Here is a 21179-nt window from a genome sequence, read left to right as displayed (position 1 = left end):
TGTTTTTCTTTCTTGTGTGAGAAGTCGATGACGCTATGCTTCTCATGTTGAAAGGAATCTGTTTATTTTCCAAATCTAAAATTGAGAGATTAGTCTAGAGAATACTGAACAACGTGAATTCAATTCTTGCCTACATAAAAACATGGGGAAATGTGACCTTTTGCTAATTAGAAAGATAATAATTATCCATACATAATTTGAACTAAGCCTGCGTTTTGTTGTATTAAATCTGATGAACTCTATATTTTAAACTCCTGATCTATAAAACTGTAGTAACTATAACACAGACCTGGAGATTACCTCCATTTAATTTAAGCCACTGTCATTTGAGTTTTCCGTTTTATAAAGTTAGATATAAATCTAATTACAGTAACTAACTTCTCTTAACTTTAAGTTATGAACATAAAAAATTTACATATTTCCTCAAGGCATTCTTTTGATACCTTGATGGCCCTAAAGATCAATACCAAAAGTATAAGTCTGTACTAACAACTACTAAAAGTGAGTTGCAAAATATTATTGTTCCATTTTACATACCTGCCAGACACACAAAGAAAGGAAAACAACTTGTAAGAATCTGAATCAAAAGTGGACAGTGACTCTCTAGGGGAAGCAAATAAAGATATTTTAAGTTCTGTCTATTTTATTTTCCAAATATCCTCAAGCCTCTCCAAAGATAGCACCATTTGGGAGAAATTGACCCAGACACTAAATTTTGAAATGTAATCTTTCTCCTGTAAAACTTTTTCGAGTCAGGGCTTCAACAACTTCAGCGCGAACGTACCCAGTAAATTGAAGGACTGTGAATAATAAACATATAAAAAATAAAGTACAATACAAAAGAACAAATGGTGGTGATTTTGGATCACTCTGGTGGCTTATCTGGCAGTTATTCCCACTTACTATCAAGACTAATCAAGAGTTAAATACAGAGAACAAACTGAGGGCTGACGGGAGTGGGGGAAGTGGGTGATGGGCATTAAGGAAGGCGCTTGTTGGGATGGGCACTGGGTATCATATGTGAGAGATGAGTCACTGCATTCTATTCCAGAAGCCAAGGCTACACTGTACGTTAACTAATTTGAGAATTAAAATTTTTTAAAGAGAACAATCAAGAGTTAACTGTAAAGGGAAATGGAACTTTTCTTCCTAGACCGAGGTTTTTGAATTGTGTTTTTTTGTTCAGATTATAAAGTTTTTAAATTTTTTTTAATTTTACTTAATTTTGAGAGAGAGAGACAGAGCATGAGAGGTGGAGGGGCAGAGAGAGAGGGAGACACAGAATCCAAAGCAGGCTCCAGGCTCCAAGCTGTCAGCACAGAGCCCGACACAGGGCTCGAACTCATAAATCTGCGAGATCATGACTTGAGCCGAAGTTGGACGCTTGCAAATGCTTAACTGACTGAGCCACCCAGGCACCCCCAGATTACAAAGTTTTCATGCTACTATATGGAAATTGGAAATCACTGAAAGGTTTAAAGAGGAAAATAAAAAAATTATGTGTAATCTCACCATTAAAGAGTAACCACTGTTAATAATTACATGTATTTTCTCAAATCATATATGTGTGTGTATACATGTGTGTATAATGATTTTACTATTTATTGCTGCATCATCTGTGTGCAACATAATTTGCTTAATTATTCTCCTGTGATTGGATATGTAAGTTATTAGCAATTTTTGGCTCTTGAAAATAATATTACTGTAAATATCTTTTAATATGTACATTATGGTTGAAGTTTCGGCTATCTCCATAAAAGATAACCCTCTGGGCATAAAAATTAAGGCTTTTGACTGGTACTGTCATATTGCTCTCTAGAAGTGTTTTTGCAAACTTGCAATCCCATCCAATGGTCCCTGAGAGTGGCTGTTTCACATTAAAAATTTTTCTAATCTGTGCTAACTGTATATATATATATATATATATATATATATATATATACACACACACACACAGTGCCTCTTTAATTTGCATTTTCCACTATTAGAAACATTGAAAGATTTAGGGGCGCCTGGGTGGCGCAGTCGGTTAAGCGTCCGACTTCAGCCAGGTCACGATCTCGCGGTCCGGGAGTTCGAGCCCCGCGTCGGGCTCTGGGCTGATGGCTCAGAGCCTGGAGGCTGTTTCCGATTCTGTGTCTCCCTCTCTCTCTGCCCCTCCCCCATTCATACTCTGTCTCTCTCTGTCCCAAAAATAAATAAATGTTGAAAAAAAAAATTAAAAAAAAAAAAGAAACATTGAAAGATTTAAATATCTCTATTAGTGTTTTCCTTTTATTCTTGTGCAAAGAATCACTTTAGCCCTTTGTCCATTTTTCTGGAACTTGACACGATGTACGTAACTTCCATATTCTGACTTATTGTTTCAAAACTAGCAATGGTTCTGTAGACCTCACTTCCACGTGGGCTGATATTCTAACTAATCGCATTTCAGTTGACCCACCATTTTGCATTATCAAGATACTCTGTATTAGTAGAACTAAATACATGAATGACTCTTCAGCTATCCAAATGGGAAACAATCTATAAATACCAAAAATGATTCCTATTATGTAAACACTTTAGAAGTTATCAAAATAATCCCGCAGGCAGTAAATTCCTTAAATTGGATAGGAAATGATTCAGAACTTCCTATTGACAGGTCACAAAAGTATATCTTGGAACACAAAAATAAATGTGGTATAAAGAGAGCTGAAACAGAATCATGAGGCATAGTCTCTCTTCTTTCACTACTAAAAAGGAAAAAAAAAAAGTTACTACCTTTGACACAGTGATACTGTGTTCCCTCCTTATGCCAGAACTAAGCTGTACTCACCATTCTATCCCTACTGGTGTGGCTTACTCTATCCTGCTCTCCTGGGGAATCCCTACGGGAGCTCTCAACAGGGATGAACCGGCTTTTCTCCCCTTCCGCATTATGCATACTGCCCTAGACTGTTCCACCTGCTAGGGCACTTGGTAGCCTCACCCGCCCAGAAATCTCTCCACTAACGGTTCAGCATGCCTCCCTGGGCTGTGAAATTCTAACTTTAGACTGCAAGCCTTTCCGCAAAGCCCCTGGGAAAATTCAAAGCTTAACTAGCAGCATAAGAATTGGTAGAAACACGGGGCACCTGGGTGGCTCAGTCAGTTGCATGTTCGACTCTTGATTTCGGCTCAGGTCATGATCTCGCGGTCATGAGTTCGAGCCTGTGTTAGGCTCTGCACTGACAGTGAGGAGCCTGCTCAGGATTCTGTCTGTCTCCCTCTCTCTCTCTCTCTGCCCCTCCTGCTCTCTCGCTCTCTCTCTCTCGATAAATAAATATTTTTAAAAATGGTAGAAACGATATAGTTCTGAAGTTTGGATAACTGGTTATGTCACTTACTAGTTCTGTGGCCCAGGTAAAGCAAGTTAGGTAACATCCCTGAGCTTCAGTTTCCTTCCCTTTTCCATGGCACCACTGGGAAGATAAAACTATGAAAGGTGAGGTATATGGAAAATTTTGCCCCGTGCTTGCTTGCCGCAAGGAAATTCGCCTGTCTTTTCATTCCCAGCCTTTTTGCAAGCACTTTTAAAAGTAGTAGATGCCACTGGGAGGCAGCATTTGCACACAAAGAACGAGTTCTCTCGCACGCCCACACATTCATGTCCACACATACGTTGCACATTCATACACACCCTCGCACACGCATTCATGTGAACCCATGCAGCACACATTCACACGCAGATTCATGTATGCACATCGCACATACACACACGTGCTCACATGCCCTCAAACAACACACCCGCACATGAACACACACACACTACCGCTTGAGATATAAACTTGCTCACAGGTGTGCACACCAACCACACGACACTCCTTCACACACACACATTCACATAAACACAGGCATCACACATTCACACACACAGTTGGCCTACATTCCAGGCTGTTTTCTTTTCTCTCTTTCTTTTATCTTTTTACTCTTTCCCTTAGAGATTAATATGGGGAAATGATCCTCCGGGTAGATGGGAAATTTCACCGACAAATATTTATTCTGGAGTTTGGGAACTCAGAAACGAGACCCTATAGTGTGGAGAGATTGATCAGTGTCTTAGAAACGAGAGAAATCATTCTCGAATACTATAAACCTCTTGCAGATATTATCGGACAGCGTGGAGGAAGAGTTAAACCATGGACACCTTTGCTTTTAGAAGCCTAACCAGCCATAATCCACGAGAAGAAAGCCAGTCATCGGGAAACCCATCTAGGGACCTCCATGTCTTGAAATAAGGCCTCGTTGGCCATGTCCAGCTTAGAGCATCGACTGGGTCTGCAGTCGCTAGTTAATTACTGTCCCGTAACATGGGACGACAAATTCAGCCATGCCAGAATATAGGATGCCAACCAGCTCCTTAGCCATAATTTCACTCTTTCTCCACCTGGCTGCCTGTGGGGAGGAGGGAAGTACTTCCTGGACTGTCAGCAGGGGAGATCACTGCACGCTGGCTGAAGAGGGCATAGCTGAATTTTGATAACAGGCAACCTGTTGACCTAAGAAGAAAACCATCTGGGAAAGAGAACCTACTAATGTCGCTAAGTGGACCACAGACTCACTAAATAGGGTCCTGCAATGGGGCAGTTTCTATGGATGGGACCCTCTAATCCAAATTGCCTCCTCAGGTTGCCAAAATAGCAGATTTTTCTTTCTATGAAAGTATCGTTAAGTTAGAGGACTCGATGCTATGGCCTAAGCTTCAAAGCCTGCTCTGATTAATTTTTCAGGAAACCAAGCTTATCTAGCAGCCTGAAATGCCTCCCAATGAGCAAAATGGTACAAAAGGCCATCCTCAACAGACCTACTAGATTCTAGGAGCTTCTTTCTGGAGCAGGCTCACCTTCCTCAGGCGGTGGGAGGTAGAGACGTACTGTAGGTTTCAAATTGGAGCGGCGCCTGGTGGCTCAGTCACCTAAGCGGCTGACTTCAGCTCAGGTCATGATCTCTTGGTTTGTGGGTTCGAACCGCGCGTCGGGCTCTGTGCTGACAGCTCGGAGCCTGGAGCCTGCCTTGGATACTGTGTTTCCCTTGCTCTCTGCCCCTCCCCTGCTCGCACTCTGTCTCTCTCTGTCTCAAAGATAAACATTTAAAAAAAATTGGTTTTTAATTGGAGTGCTAGGCTCGGGAACTTTGGGCATTGTGAACACTGGGTGTTAGCAAATAACAGACACGAAACTACAGTAATCAAGAGAGTGTGGTATTGGCAAAACAATAGACAAATCAAGGGAACAGAATAGAGTGCCCAGAAATAGACCACTGTAAATACATTCCAAAGAAGCAAAGGCAATTCAATGGAACGGGGATAGTCATTTTCAATAAATGGTACCGGAATAAATGGACATCCACATGCAAAAAGATTAATCTAGACACAGATCTTATCCATCACTAAACTTAACTTAAAATAGCTCTTAGACCTAAATGTAAAATGAAAAACTATAAAACTCCGAGAAGATAACACAGGAGCAAATCTAGATGATCTTGGGTATAGTAACTCTTTTTTTAGGTCCAATGTCAAAGACACAATCCATGAAAAAAATCATTGATAGGCTGGACTTCATTAAATTCTGCTCAGCATGGGGCACCTGGGTGGCTCAGTCAGTTAAGCGTCCAACTTTTGATTTCGGCTCGGGTCATGATCTCATGGTTCATGGGTTCAAGCCCCACGTTGGGCTCCACACTGGCAAAGGCAAAGCCTGCTTGGGATTCTCTCTCTCTCTCCCTCTGAGCCACACAGGCACCCCTCTGTGGTTTATTTTCATGTTGTTTGTGTCCTTTCAACATCCAGATGTCCCAAATCTTCTTGAAAGCAGGTATGGCTTCAATGAAATAATATTGAAAAGCTTACACCAATCGGTAGATGGCTGTTGCCCAAAAGTTCTGAGTACCAACCATGAGGCCACCAGCTCTTCCCATAAGACCTCCCATCCTGCTTTCACACGGTTTAACAACTGAAGGGGAGTGCCTGGTATATGATACATCAGGGGGCTTCGAGTCCCAACTCCCCATCCCAGCCCCCAGTACAGGACCACCACCCATTGTAAGTGGCCACATATCCTACTGATCATACCCTTGAAATAGGTCATGGGAAATAAATACTTAAGTAAAGAATCCACCATTGGGTATGTTCCTTCATTGGGTATAAGCTGGACTATAGGACTTCAAAAATTCTGGATTATGTCTTTGCTGATCCCAGTAGGTTAATGACCTTGTGAAAGAATAGGAAAGCTTAATTTTGAGTTTTTATTAAAAGGCTCTCAGAGATTGAGCAAAAGGTCCTAGAGCTCAGTTCTACATTACAAAGGTCCCCAGTAACCAACCAACAGATGCCAAAGAAAATCATTACTGACTATCACTGCTTCCTAGCTCTGTTCAAGTGAGCTGAGGGAAAGTGAGCAATTTAAATGTTTTCCTATGTATTTTTAAATTTTGAAATAATAAAATTAATTGGAAAAGTATTTTCAACCAAGGGGAGGATAATAAAATACATATATATTCTTGGGGCACCTAGGTGGCTCAGTCGGTTAAGCATCCAACTTCAGCTCAGGTCATGATCTTGCGGTTCGTGGGTTCGAGCCCCGCGTTGGGCTCTGTGCTGACAGCTCGGAGCCTGGAGCCTGCTTCGGATTCTGTGTCTCCCTCTCTCTCTGCCCCTCCCCTGCTCATGCTCTGTCTCTCTCTGTCTCAAAAATAGATACAATGTTAAAAAAATATATATGTATATATGTATATATGTATACATATATATATATGTATACATATATATATATATATTCTCTCCTTTTCTGGAGCAAACCTTGCAATCATATCTAGAGCAGGAGGAGATGTTCTAAAACTTTTACTGCTGTCTTGCCATTCCTAGACCTGTGAGGTGGAATGAGGGAGAGGCCCATTTGAAAATTAATATGCAGCAAGTTAAAGAAGACAGTCGGTCTAAAACTTTGTGCTAAGCGAGGAAGTCCAGAGTGGATGGCTCTTTTGTTCAGCAAAATCCTAAAATAGGACTTTTTGGTTTATGAAGGGAGGTACAACAGTCTCAGACCCAACCCCTAATACCCAGAGAGAGAGGGAGGCGTAGATAAGAAATACAGAAGGAAAGGATTGAGGAAGAAAAAGCAAAATTGTTTTTTAAGGCTAAGTAACGGGATTGTGGAGATTTTGAATGACCACCTGGGAGGGAAGGAAAGGAGGAAGAACAGAGAAATTTCTTGTAGATGAAATCTGCCCCACCCCCCACACCCCCACAGGGAAGCAGGTCAAATCCTGATGAAGGAGCATCAGTTAGGAAATGGCTACGGGGAGATAGATTTCAGGAGTAGTGAGGGGTGATATTTGTGGAGCTGGCAAAGAGAAACAACTTGTTTCAGGACTTTTTTTTTTTTTTTTAATTTTTTTTTTCAACCTTTATTTATTTTTGGGACAGAGAGAGACAGAGCATGAACGGGGGAGGGGCAGAGAGAGAGGGAGACACAGAATCGGAAACAGGCTCCAGGCTCTGAGCCATCAGCCCAGAGCCCGACGCGGGGCTCGAACTCACGGACCGCGAGATCGGGACCTGGCTGAAGTCGGACGCTTAACCGACTGCGCCACCCAGGCGCCCCTCAGGACTTTTATAAACTGGGAATAAAGAGACCCTGGGGCAGTAGCTAGAAGAAGATGTCAGTCAACAGGAAGGATTTTTGTAATGGGTCATATCACTGTACATTTATATACTAATAGAAATGGTCCAACGGAATGGAAAAAAAATTAAAATGTAATATTGCTCAGGGCAGGGGCAAAGTCCTTAAGTAGGAGAAGGAGCATGAGGTCCAGCGAATAAGGTTTGCCCTTAGATGGGAACTCAAGAGTTTATCCATGGCAACAAGATGGAGGGCAAGGAACCTGGTACAGATCCTGGCTAAGTTGACAGATTTGGTCATGGGAAGATTTTTTTCTAAGGTCTTCTATTTTCTTGGTGACATAGGAGCAAGAATATCAGGAGAGAGAGGGGAGAGAAGGTGGTTTGAGGAGGGTTTGGAAGAGACGTAGCCATGTTGGAGAGGAAGGGAGTGAACAAACTAGAAAAATGCGCTAAGACCGCCAGGCAGCGCCGAGGGCTCATGTGACGGTTCTCTGGAGCATTCTATGAAAAATACTGCAGTTGCCTTAGGTGAAAGCATTTGAGAGTACAGTGAGGGAGAGGGGAATGGAGTTTCTGGATAATCGGGTACACTTTCCCTTTCTTAGCCGTGTTCCGCGTATTCGTGTTTTTGACCCAGCTAACATAAGTGAAGTCAGCCACCATGCCGCAGTGACAGAGGCAGTAAGTTCAGTCACTTTATTTTCCCACTTCCGTTATGTTCCTTGGACAAACACCGATACAAGCGTGGCATTTCATTTTGACTCTGTAAACCCGTTTAGCACGGCTTCACATCGGATGCATCGGTTTTCCAGAAAGCCAGAGAGCTATGTTCTGTTTGGGAAGGAAAAGACAAAGATTCTAAGAGGAGCAATCATTTCTTAAATTTGGCAAGTAGCTCAGCCAAATCAAATACGTTGCACAAACGTGTGGAAAAAATTTAATTGTATGAATAAAGCCATTTATGTTTTTGTGAATAAAACCATTTATGTTAAAGGTTGAAGTGATGGCAGAAAACATCACAGAGATGATAAGGCACGCACATCCGAGAGAGAAAATAAAAGGTTCTGTGTAACTCTGACAGTCAAGATTAAAAGAAAAAAAAACAACATTGTATCAGCCTTTTATTTATTCTCCCATGCACTAACAGCACGGCATCTGTCTGAACGCTGTAAGAGACAATAGCCCGAAGAAATACATCAACAAAGCTCTGTTTGGTGTTTTGTTGTTGTTGTTGTTGTTGTTTTTAATTATCCTCTTGTAATATTTTGTGTACTGATTTGCACTAGGCTTAATGTCCTTTGTCAATTTCAGTATTTCACATCTCACCAGGGCTCGGCTATATTTCGAAAAACAACAATTTACCCAGTGCATTTCTGACTATTTGTGATTAGAATAACTGTCACCGTTGGAGCGCTTACTCCACGGCATGGATATCTCTGATAATCAAACCTCCGAAGTGGATTTGGTTTACTAGTTATCCTTCCCTTCTCCATCTCTAGCTGGTCACTTCTCAAACCCCTCTCTTCTCTAACCTCCCTGCCCAGTATAGGCTGTCAACATTCTTGGAGCACTTCTATATTTGGAGCCAATAATAGCTTCAGCCTCTGGCCTCTTCCTTCACAGTGACAAAGATATTTAAACACTAACCCTGAAAACTGTAAAGGTTGGCCGTTCTAAAACCTGCTCATTATACACTTCTTTATCTCACACAAAGATAATCCCATCTTCCTTAAAATATTTTTGCTCTAATGAATACTTTGCTCTACTGGATACTTTTCAAACTCTGGGAATTGCTGACAAAAGGGGAAAAAAAAATGTTAGAAGATCTGTATACCAATTATCATTACCATGAGTTACTTTGTAACTGGGGTGAGTTCTCTGTAATCGGGGAACAAGAGGTGGTGAATATTGTTAGTATTCAGTATTTCATTCAATGTTATTACTGTTATGATTGGAGCTTAATCTGGAATTATGCAAGATTGCATAATTCACCTCAACATTCATTGACTAAAACCGCAACCCTGAATTGTAAGGGAAAGAATTGGAAAGGAGAATGTTAACACAAGCGGAGGAAAGGATCGTTTTATCGCTTTGTCCTGCTCTTTCCTCCTGCCCGTACTCTCTTTTTAAAAATCCAGTGGTAGGGGTGCCTGGGTGGCTCAGTCGGTTAAGCCTCCGACTTCAGCCAGGTCACGATCTCGCGGTCCGTGAGTTCGAGCCCCGCGTCAGGCTCTGGGCTGATGGCTCGGAGCCTGGAGCCTGTTTCTGATTCTGTGTCTCCCTCTCTCTCTGCCCCTCCCCCGTTCATGCTCTGTCTCTCTCTGTCCCAAAAATAAATAAACGTTGAAAAAAAAAATTTAAAAATCCAGTGGCCAAACTGACATGGCTTCTTATGACCATTATGTAATACAAGTACTTATTATGGTGAGGGTCAAGTGGAATCCTACTAAAAGTACCAGTGTAAGACTTACCCTTGAAGCATTTGGGGATTTCAATGGTACCATCTATACACTGAGCATCCTCTGTATAGCTACATTTCTTTTCCTTATTTTTGCAGAAGAAAGAAACCTTTTCACCATGTGGCATTCCATCCTTAAATTTCTCTTGAAGCTTTACTCTCTCTCCTTGGTATAGCACAGTAGCTTTTTTAACAGATAATTTACAAGAAGCTGAAAGAGAGAATATCTGTAATCAAGACTTAGGAGTTCAGTTAGTCCTTCTGGGGACAATGCAGCATTTGAACCAATAGATTAGTACAACGGAGACAAGTTGCTCAGGACAAGAAGATTCCAAGAATGTTCCTAGTGAGTGTGTCAGTGTCATTGCTGGTAGCAGTTGTTTATTAACAGAACCGTTAATTACGGCTTCCAAGATGGCCTTTGCTCCCCCCGCAGCAGCCACCTAAGAAGGTCAACACAGACGCATCAGATTTTAGCTCCGGTGAAAAAGGACTTCCACCAGATACTGCCATTTCATATAAACCTCCACTGTCCCACTTAGATCCCATTCATTGAGGCAGTGCCACCATCCATCAGCCACTGTGAGAGTTGGCTGATAACAGCTCACAGATGCTCCTTTCTCTGAAAAATTGCCCTCAGCCTTAAGGGAGCCACCTCTCCTGGGAGCAAATCAGTCCCCACACCGAGGGAACAGCCTTTAGCCAATGACGACTGATAAGAGGAATACAGAGAGCAGGTCCCGATGCTTTTTGGTGGGATCAACTCTGGGGTAGAATTCATGGTCCAGCAGCTCCCAAGAGCGACTGAAACTAGACTCCAGCTGAGACCACACGTTTGTTCAAAACGTCGTCTCTGGATCCGCAGCAGCAACACCTGGGAACTTGGTAAAAATGCAAATTCTCAGGTGCTATCCCATATCTACTGAATCAGAAACTCTGTGTTGAAACAAGCCCCCCGGTGATTCTGGGGCACAGTGAAGTTTGGGAAGCAGTGCCCTACTCTATTCCTCCGGCCTCACTCTCTCCTGAGACACTCACTGAATAAATCATCTACACTTGAATCCCTGTCTCAGGCTCTGCTTCGAGGGGACTCCAACCTAAGACACTAAGTATACATCATTTTTCCTGCTGTGCCTAACTTCCTTTTCTGCTCAAGCTGCCCAGCCCCGCAGCAACCTGAGCAGAAATATAGTGCCAGGTTGTCCTTTGCATACGCGTGACACAGGATCAAGGACAGACACCTAGTTGAAAAGGAACCAGCGTTTCCAGGAAAAGACGCCCGTTAGTGATAAGTCTTTGGTTGAGACGTCCGCCAGAGTCAGCCAGGTTTGAGGTGACTAAGCAGGGACACATGGGGATGAGAGAGACCACAGGGCCACTGAGATATGGAAAGAGTAGCAATGGGGCCTGATTTTCAATCCTCAGGAGGACCAGTTGTATTCCATTTCCTCACCTTCAATGTCCACGTGATTGCCTGTTGCTCATTTATGATAAACCCTCATTTCCTTGAACTAGCTTTTAATGTGTGGTTGGTTTTTGCCACGACGAGCAGAATCTGCACTCGAACGAAGCGGAAAAGGACGCGCACAGGAAACCCATACAATCCTCCACCATGGGATCAGTGCTTGCAAAGGGTCTGTTTATCTCCCACAGTCTCATCTCAAACAAGCTTGCTAAGCACGAAGCTCCCCGTGCCCATGTGAGTCCTAAAGTCCTTCACATACCAATAACCGTGAAGGGAGTCTGAGCAACAAGAAGAAAGTGATTGGAACAAAAAAATGGCAAGTGAGGGCAATCCACTGGATAAATTCAAGATGTGTGAAGACCACACCCGTATCTCATACCTTTACAACTTGGCTGAGCGGACCAGTTTCCAGATTTGTTACATTCTACTTCTTGTGGGCCATCCAAGACATATGTATCATGGCAACCATAGGTGGCTTTATCCTTGTAATAAAGCGTTTGTTTTGCAGGATAGTTCACAAACCCGTTGTCTGGTCTTGATGGGAATGGGCATTTTACTTCTAAACAGTGCATTCAATAAAACATATTAGTATGACAAATAGTAGACTGTCGCTTATGAAATAGTTACATTCCAGTCTCCATTACCCCCATTGAGTCACTGGGTGCTCCTGTAGCTGCAATAGAATTTCTATGTGCTTCATTCTGTCCCTCTTATCTTGAGCTCACAAGCCCCTAGATATCAAAAAAAGAAGCAACAATGCTTTGAAAGTAAATCGGTGAGCTACCAAGTTCTTTGGGATCTTATACAATCACAGGGTATTATTTATTCCATACCTCGTCTCCATGCAGTCTAAGAGGGTGGGTTTGAAAAAAGAAAAAAAAAAAAAAAAAGAGTCCGTCTCTTTTAATCAACAAACCATGAAATTAAAACACAAAGACTCCCTCCACGCATACTAGCACACCATTATTGGATTTCAAATGTTAAATCTAATTCTTATGAATGTCTTCAGTCTATACGAGAAGCCAGCATGAAATGTGAAGAAAAAACATGGTGCTGCTTCCTGGCACTTGAATCCTTGAGTCTATAATAATACTTCAAACAAACAAACAAAAACAGCCCAAGGAAGAAAAGCAAAGCCCTTGTCTATAGAAGAACGCAAGCTAATTAAAAATAGAAGAAAAGATGGAAAGCGCCGGTTTACGACCCCCCATGTCGTAATTGACTAAGTCGAGGATTATCAAGGAATCTTAACAAAACCATTTAACTTGAATCTAATCAACCAGATTCAGATTATGGAACATTCTACAAGGCAACTAGCCCGTACTCTTGAAAAATGTCTAGGAAAGACAACTAAAAAGGCAAGTGATCATTCTTAACCGAAGGAGACTACACCGCATATGTGATGCTTGACGAGACCCCATGTAAAACAAAACACGTGGATAAAAAACACTTCCCGGTCAGTTGGGGGAAATTTGCATATGACATAAATGTTGTTGTTTATATTATTATAATAGCCTAAGTTATTATTGGTAATAACGGAACACACGGTAAATGTCTTGTCAACAGTGACAATGTTCTTGTTCTCAGGACATTCGTGCTGAAGTATTATGGGTAAGTATTTACGTCAAGATGTGTCACTTTATTTTCAGATGGTTCAGGAAGAAAAAGCATCTGTCTATGGAAAGAGAGAGGGAGACAGAGAAAGTCACAACATGCTGACAGTTGATACATCTAGGTGAAAGGGTGAAGAAGGAAAAAAAGAACCTAGTGCTTAGGACTCGGGAGAATTAAACGAGGTGACACACGTACAACATGAGACCAGTATGTGGCCCAGGATTTAAGTCCCACAAAAGGTGCTAGGTATTAGTAGTAGTAGTTCCCCATGATAAAAAGCACTTATGTTTTGAATCATTCGAGAGATATCTATAATATCTACCATAGGAGAAAGTAGCAGTCCTTAGTATAATTCCTGGTGGGCATGATAAACTCTACAATTTGTTTGCTTGGTTTGCAGTCGACAAATTCAAAGATAGCAATGATAGGTCAATTTAAAAGGGGAAGAATTTTGACAATTTTTTAAATCGAATAGTCTCGTGATTCTTAAATTTAGGGACACCATAAAAGCTTGTAGCGATCTGACTACAGCCCGGTTTTTCACCTTCGTCTCCCAGGACTCCCCACTATAACGCTGGCTTCTCTTGACCAACCTCACCATGATATCCAGCTGTCCGTGCACACACCCTGTTGTTTCACGCCTCCCTGACTTTCCGCATCCTGTAGCCCTGTGGCATGCCTTCCGCTCATTCTCCACGTCTCTGGGAAGCTCTCCCAGGTGGCCCCAGACAGGTCATTGCATTATATATATCTCTTCTGGGGTGAGAAGCCAGGTTTCATTCATCTGGTATCCCCAACACCTATCCGCATGGTGGATGCCAATAAACATTTCTTGGAAAAGGCCGCCGGAAACACTCAACGATCATGGAATTTTCCATACTTTTCAAGAATGGGATTCTACACTGTCATGCTAATTTTGTCTTGTCACTGCACCTACCTCTGCATTCTGGTAATGTAGTCCAATTTCCGTGTGCCGTGCAGGTAACTGTATCATTTCCAAACATGGCATAGTGTGGCAAGCATTCAAAGACGGCCTTGTTTCCATAGATGGAGTTGTTTCCAGCCAATGGCTTATAAACACTAAGTGTTGCAAAGTTAGGTGTGGCTGGTGGAGGGCAGGTTACAGCTGGAAAAAGAAGGCACAATCACTTTTATGAAAATAGCTGAGTCGTTTAAAGATACTCTTTCCAGAATGGAAAAAAAGAAAAAACAAACAAAGATTAACTTGAGAAAATGCAAAATTTGATCAAATGCTACGGTAAAAATAACCAATTGTAGAAGTCAAAAAGGAAAATATGATCTGAAAATCAGATGTCTGTATCAGTCAAAAAACTAAAAAAAAAAATGAAGTAAATCCAAGTCTTCTCAATATTGTCTGTGACGGTAACACAATGCATACGTTTCCATAAGTCTTTGATCCAAATGCCGCCTTGGAAGATGTTTCTGGAAGTCAGAATTGGTAGAGGACCATCCTGCATTAATTGCTGATGATGGCACTCAGTACAAAGTCATTTGTGACTTCGACGTCCCACTGCTAGTTCATGTTTCTTTGTTCCTACTGAATATGTCCTGCTTTTGCCCTCTGTATGTATGGAGCTCACATAAGTGGCTTTATGTGGAGACACAGGGGCTGTCATCCTGACCTGACTAAGATGGGGTTTCAATAAGTCCAGGAAGTTAGTGCAGACAAGGATGTGATTTCATTTGGATTATCTAGCTCCCTGCTGCTCAAAGTGTGATCCGTAAACCAGCAGCATGGGCTTTGCCTGGAAACTTCTTAGAACTCCAGAAGCTCAGACCTGACCCCAGACCCATGAATCGGAATCTGCATTTTAACAAGATGTCCAGGTGATTCACATGTACAGTAAAGTGTGAGAAGCACTCATTTAGATTAGGCTGCAGCTAAAGTAGGCTTCGTGTTTGCAACCAAGAAGAAAAAGTGACTTTACATAATCAATATAAATCTGCTTATGAGGGAAACTATTAGAACCGTGGTGATTCTGGGGCACCTGGGTGGCTCAGTCGGTTAAGCAATCGATTTCAGGGCAGGTCATGATCTCACAGTTCACGAGTTTGAGCCTCGCGTCGGGCTCTGTGCTGACAGCTTGGAGCCTGGAGCCTCCTTTGGATTCCGTGTCTCCCTCTCTCTCTACCCCTCTTCCGCTCACGTTCTGTCTGTCTGTCTCTCTCTCTCTCTCTGTCTCAAAAATAAAGACATTTAAAAAAATTAAAAAAAAAAAAAAAGAACCATGGTGATTCTTACCACTGAGTAAAAAACTCTACTTAATTTATCCTTAAAAAACACTTTTTTTTGGTAGTTCACATTTCCTTGAACTCTCATTTGTTTGAAATTGCTTTACTTTTTCACTGGCTTTTGCTAGGACAGACCTCTCTGGAATGTTCAAGAACCATAACCGTTATTGGAATGTGCGGGCCTCCTGGGCAAAGATGGGACTCCTATGAATCACGAGTTAGGGAACATCAGAACATCCCTCCCTATGTAAGCAATGCCCAGAGCCGACACTGGTTGCACGGGTGAATGTCCCCGGAACAAACCAGCAGTGTTTTTTGAAGGAATCCCACTCTGCTCCTATGATCCAAGGCCCTTTGATGGAGTCTAAGCTCCCTGCTAAGGTTGCTTCCGTCTCTCCCTCATCGCTAGACATGCTTGCTAAGGGCAGACCGAAGTCTCCATTAGCCATGTAGCCTCAGTGCTGAGAACCGGCTATGGCACGTATGAGGTCCCCACTACACGGTTATAGAATACATAAATGGGTGAATGAATACATGGGTGAATGAGGTTCCAGACTGGGAGGAAGATGTTTGATCTCACTGCTTCCAGTTCTTCTAGTCAAATGGTGGCAGTCCCTGATTGACCAATGCCACACAAATCCAAGCTCTTGCCAAACCACCGCGATAGTGACAGAATGAGTAAACCCAGGTATCCCTGCCTCTACCAGGTGGGGGATACAAATGTGTTCACGACTAGAACGCTCCCCTGTTGTCAGTCCAAAGGGGTTGTTACATTCTCTGAGATAAGAGGATTATCCAGATGAACCCTCCCCAGAAGGATGAGCGGCCATCGAATGGAGCCAGGATGGAAGGATTTCCGGGGCTTGGAACGTACAGTGCTAAAACCAGCAAAGTCCCAGGCACACCAGCTAATCGCTCTCCCCATAACGGGGGGCCCACAGACTCACGAGCACAGACAGGAAGGTCAACACTCCATCTTCCCTCCTCAGTGCATTTAGCAGAACTAGCTCCACTCAGATAAAACCTGCAAAAAGAACATGTAATCCATCAAGCAGTAATATGATCCATCGATGGCATCTCAAATGTCTTCTCCACTGAGCACTGCTTCAGATTAATGCTGCTGACGGCTTCCCCATTTTGTAATGCAGTTTCCCTGAGGAGCTCAGCACTCACTGGAGGTTCATCAAATCTCCCACCTCAGGGCTGCAGGGGACTCACTGAGGAATGAGAGTGCTCCGTAGATGTGCATGTAGAAACCAAACCCCCAAAAGTGAATCAAACTGAGCTATGGCTACTATTCATTTTCCAAAACTATTCACTCCACAGACACAAATGGGTGAAAACAATGCAGTACATTTCCACTGAAAATATAGCATTGTCTCCTCAAAGCCAATCGTTTCAAGGTCCTTTTTCATCAGGCCCACAGTTAATTGGTGTTCAGATGAAAGGAGTCCATTTCTCTTTCACACATAGTATTTCTTAATTTCCAATCCCAAACAAGAACCCTAAGTAAAACTTTGCCCTAATGTGCAAACAACATGCAATTAACAACGTCACTGTCTTTGCTCAAACACCACTGTCTTTGCTCATAAGGCAAATGAGCTATACGACCGACCGTATGTGCTTTCTTGCTGGGGATCCTGTACTTATCATGTGAGGATTGACAGGACCATGTTCTACATCATCATGCTCCCAACCTTCACCAAAGAACCTTCTAGAGACTCCCAAGTCAGTCAATCAAATCAGGTTCATAACTAAAGCCCAAGTCCAAATCCTAAACTATTTAAACCTTCATGCCAAGATTTGTCTCAGAGATTATAAAGAATTATCATCCAGTTTTAATCGTTCCAATGTACCTCCTCAGATGAGTAATTAATCAGGAGAAGGAAAGTTTGATTCACTAGTGACTTCATATTTTACTAGCTGTTATATTCTCCATCCCTTACCCCATCCCAACACCACTGCGGGATAGTTAAAAGCAGGACTAAAATCGATTTGTTTTCAGCAAGTCCAGGCTGAAGGCTACAAATTAAATATGCCTTGATATTTAGCTTAAGGGCACAGAAGTGTTCTTCCACATCTGTTAGAAGTCTTTACCCGGTATTGCAAGAAAAACTGATGCTGTTGGGATATTCAAAAGTTGTGTAGCGTACAGCTCCATTTTCTAAGATTCCAGCGAAAGGACATACTCTGGCTGTAAATTGAAGATAGAAAAGTACATTTTAATTTATAGAATTTTTCATTAAAATAAAACCATATACACTCATTCCTGTTCTTTGATCCAATAACTCTGCTGGTAACTAGTCTAAGAAAATTACGCAAAATTAGTTAAACGATAACTAACGCCCCCAAGGGGCACATTGCACCTCAAATAACAAAAACTGGACAGGCTAAACGTTTACCATCCGGTGACTGATTTGACTAATTGTGAGAAACCAACAGTTGAACTCTTATGCAGCCAGCAAAATATGAATTACAAAGACCTTGATAGTCAGTGTTCGTGCTATGCTGACGAAAATAGAAAAATACAGAATGGCACCTACTCACTGCAGTGATGCAAAACTATATGTGGAAAGTAACTTGACAAAAAATAAAATTGTTACTATTTCAGAGTTATGGCTGATTTAAATAAAACATTTCCCCTATAATGTTATAACTGTTTTCCATTAAAAATAACATTTAGTCCTTTTTCAGTCAAAAAGCATAGTAAAGTTGGGGCACCTGGGTGGCTCAGTTAGTTAAGCGTCCGACTCTAGATTTTGGCTCAGATCATGATCTCACGGTTTAGGAGATCGAGCCCCATGTCAGCCTTGTGCTGACAGCATGGAGCCTGCTTGGAATTCTCTCTCTCTCTCTCTCTCTCTCTCTCTGTCTCTGTCTCTCTCTGTCTCTCTCTCCCTCTCTCTCTGTCCCTCCTCTGCTCATGCTCTCTCTTTCTCTCTCTCTCTCTCTCTCTCTCTCAAAATAAATAACCATTTAAAAAATGTTCTTAAAATTTTAAAAAGCGTACTAAAATCACTTGTACGAAATGTATGATTTTTCACAAAGGTCGTGTTCCTACGACCAAATAACCAGAGCTCAGAGAGGTCCATATAGTTATTTTTACTGCTTAATTTCTCCACAAAATGGCCAGAAATTCTATTGGGTTGATTGCTTAATATTTGACCGTAAAAAGTAATGCTGGCGTAAATCACAGAACCATGTTCTGAGAAATAAAGAAATGCAACCATCCTCCATAAGGCAGTAGCAATAAGTTTATACTTAAATGTTTATACTGTATTTATATAAAATATTACAATTTATTATAAATTATGGTTATAGAATCATATTCTATTTATATAATTATATTTATTATAAAGCATGATATGATTATATTAAATCTGCCTTCATGTTGAGGCAAAGTCCAAAAATCTGATGATTCCTCGTGTTTTGCTTTTTCGTGAGTCCCTTTGGCATCTGTCTACATTTCAGGGTATCTGCACGTTTTTATCACTTCTGCAGTGTTTCCCTCTCTTTTATCCTAGCACGTCTCTCTTTTTTTTTTTTTTTTAAGTTTATTTATTTTGAGAGAGAGTGTGTGCGTGCGAGCAGGGGAGAGGCAGAGACTGCGGGAGAGAGAGAATCCCAAGCAGGCTCTGCACCCTCAGCACGGAGACTGAGACGGGGCTTGAACCCATGACCTGAGCCAAAGTCGGACGCTCAACCAACTGAGCCATCCGAGCACCCCCGGTAGGTCTCTTTTTTACATCTCTTCTAGTTCTGGGCTATGCTCACCTCCTCCTCTCTAAATAGCACCCATCGCCCTTGGTTTCCCCTCCAGTGGACATACTCCCCAAGCCCTCTTGTTTCTTCACAGCCCTCCACTCCTCGGCTCTGCTGGCTCACCGTGCCCTGAGCATGACGAGGTAGGTTATCCCCACACATGTCCAGAATCCCAATGAGGGGGGGAGCATGTGAGAGAAGGCACTGACTTACGTATACACTTCAAGGTGTTGATGGGCCAAATTCCCGTGAGAGGACATGTAAACCTCCTCATCCCACCCCGGGACACGTAGCCCGGCTGGCAAGAGTAGACTATCTGCTCCCCTGGGTCATAGGATGCTTTTACTGGAACGACTACGGCAAATGGTAAATCATCTGGTTTGGGACAGGCTGAAATAGAGCACAAAGCGGTTAGTTAAGAAATCTACATTTGCATTTTTAAACTCAGCTAGCCCGTAAATGAAAAAACTACTTAATGCCGTCAATAATAACTCTGCCAAGTTCTGTACCAAATTCTCCGTATAGGCTATATCTCATCTCATCTCCTCAACTACCCTTTGAAGGGTACTCTCATTATCCCCATTTTACAGGTCAATACTTTGAGACTTCAATTGCCTGAATATCTCAGGGAGGAGCTTTAAGTGTGGCAATATCGAAGAATCCGTATCAATCCAGTCTCCCCAGCATCCACCCAAAAGAGAATTTATTTATTTTTTTTAATTTTTTTTTCAACGTTTATTTATTTTTGGGACAGAGAGAGACAGAGCATGAACGGGGGAGGGGCAGAGAGAGAGGGAGACACAGAATCGGAAACAGGCTCCAGGCTCTGACCCATCAGCCCAGAGCCTGACGCGGGGCTCGAACTCACGGACTGCGAGATTGGGACCTGGCTTAACCGACTGCGCCACCCAGGCGCCCCCACCCGAAAGAGAATTTAAATTAACATCATCGATCCCTGTCACGTACTAGGGGGTTGGATATATTAATTATATTTGCAAAAGCAAAGAGTACTTACTCCGGCCTGCAGTGGCGACATGGCAGAGAAAACTCGAGAACAAGACGAGCACCAGAGAAATCATTGTGGATGACTCACACAGGCACCACCAAAGTGGCTTCCTCCACTAAAAAGAGGGCTGCAAATAGAAAAGTGCTTAAATATTAACCTTTTTTCTGTGTACTTTTATCTCTGTAAATAGAAGGTAAAATACCACAATTCGAAAGGAACTCTGAGACCTACATTCTTTAATCATTTACCTCCATTTCTGTGAGTCTGTTGTGAAATCTTTGGCAAACGATTTCTGTCTTTGTCACATTGATTTTAATGGCCCAACACGGTGTGTTATTGCCTCTGATAGAATCCTGGTGATTCCCAGATGGTCCAGCCTCTAATCCAACCTTCTCATCGTCCATCCTTCATTTTGTGCACTTGGGTGGCGCACCAGAAGACTGGAACACCTGCTTCCCCGACAACCTTGACATAGAAACGTAGGACCATCTCTGGTTTTGGTCTCCACACCTCTAAAATGATATTTCAGTTTCCAGATGTGTGATTCTTAGGAACATCCTCATGGAGGCATCTAGAACTATATAACGCCTAAAAAACCGAGTTCAGCATCTTCGCGCTCTCTCTCTCTCTCTCTCACACACACACACACACACACACACACACACAAAGTGATGATTTCTCCCAGATTCCTGTTTTACCTAGTTAGTAACAAGAGCGTCCTGGGAGCTCCAGGCGCAACCTTAAAGCGATCCTTAACTCCTCAAACTCCTCACATCAAATCAACACCATGCGTCATTCTCAATACTTCTCAACTCTGTCCAGGCAGATTTCTAGATCTGGTTTAGGGATTGGAAAGTTGACATGAAGTTACAAGTTGGGAATCAGAGAAGAAAAGAAGGTGAGTAGGAGGAGAAAATGGCCATTGCTTGGAGGGTTCAGAGAGGACCGGCCATGATTTCTTAGTTCTCTCATGCATCCTTTG

At 42.3% G+C, this 21179-nt stretch overlaps 1 protein-coding gene across 1 annotated transcript; it reads right to left on the bottom strand.

Annotated features, from left to right (window-relative positions):
* Window positions 1-8321: 8321 nt before the first annotated feature.
* Window positions 8322-20324, bottom strand: APOH (apolipoprotein H). The gene is made up of 8 exons (XM_045489496.1): window positions 20207-20324; window positions 19405-19581; window positions 17527-17623; window positions 16377-16453; window positions 14114-14302; window positions 11942-12121; window positions 10111-10308; window positions 8322-8470 (listed from the first exon to the last, which is right to left on the bottom strand). Exons 1-8 carry the CDS (start codon window positions 20268-20270, stop codon window positions 8415-8417), a joined length of 1038 nt encoding a protein of 345 aa, XP_045345452.1. The 5' UTR covers window positions 20271-20324; the 3' UTR covers window positions 8322-8414.
* Between the last annotated feature and the right edge of the window lie 855 nt (window positions 20325-21179).

The sequence above is a fragment of the Leopardus geoffroyi genome, chromosome E1, assembly GCF_018350155.1.
Source record: "Leopardus geoffroyi isolate Oge1 chromosome E1, O.geoffroyi_Oge1_pat1.0, whole genome shotgun sequence".
Taxonomy (NCBI): Eukaryota; Metazoa; Chordata; class Mammalia; order Carnivora; family Felidae; genus Leopardus; species Leopardus geoffroyi.
This window is presented reverse-complemented; position numbering and strand designations above follow the sequence as displayed.

Coding starts and splice junctions, on each gene's coding strand:
- APOH (XM_045489496.1), bottom strand. CDS start 20,270: ATGATTTCTCTGGTGCTCGTCTTGTTCTCGAGTTTTCTCTGCCATGTC. Junction 19,582..20,206: donor TGTCGCCACTGCAGGCCGGA/GTAAGTACTCTT, acceptor GCTCTATTTCAG/CCTGTCCCAAACCAGATGAT. Junction 12,122..14,113: donor TACATTACCAGAATGCAGAG/GTAGGTGCAGTG, acceptor TGCACTGTTTAG/AAGTAAAATGCCCATTCCCA.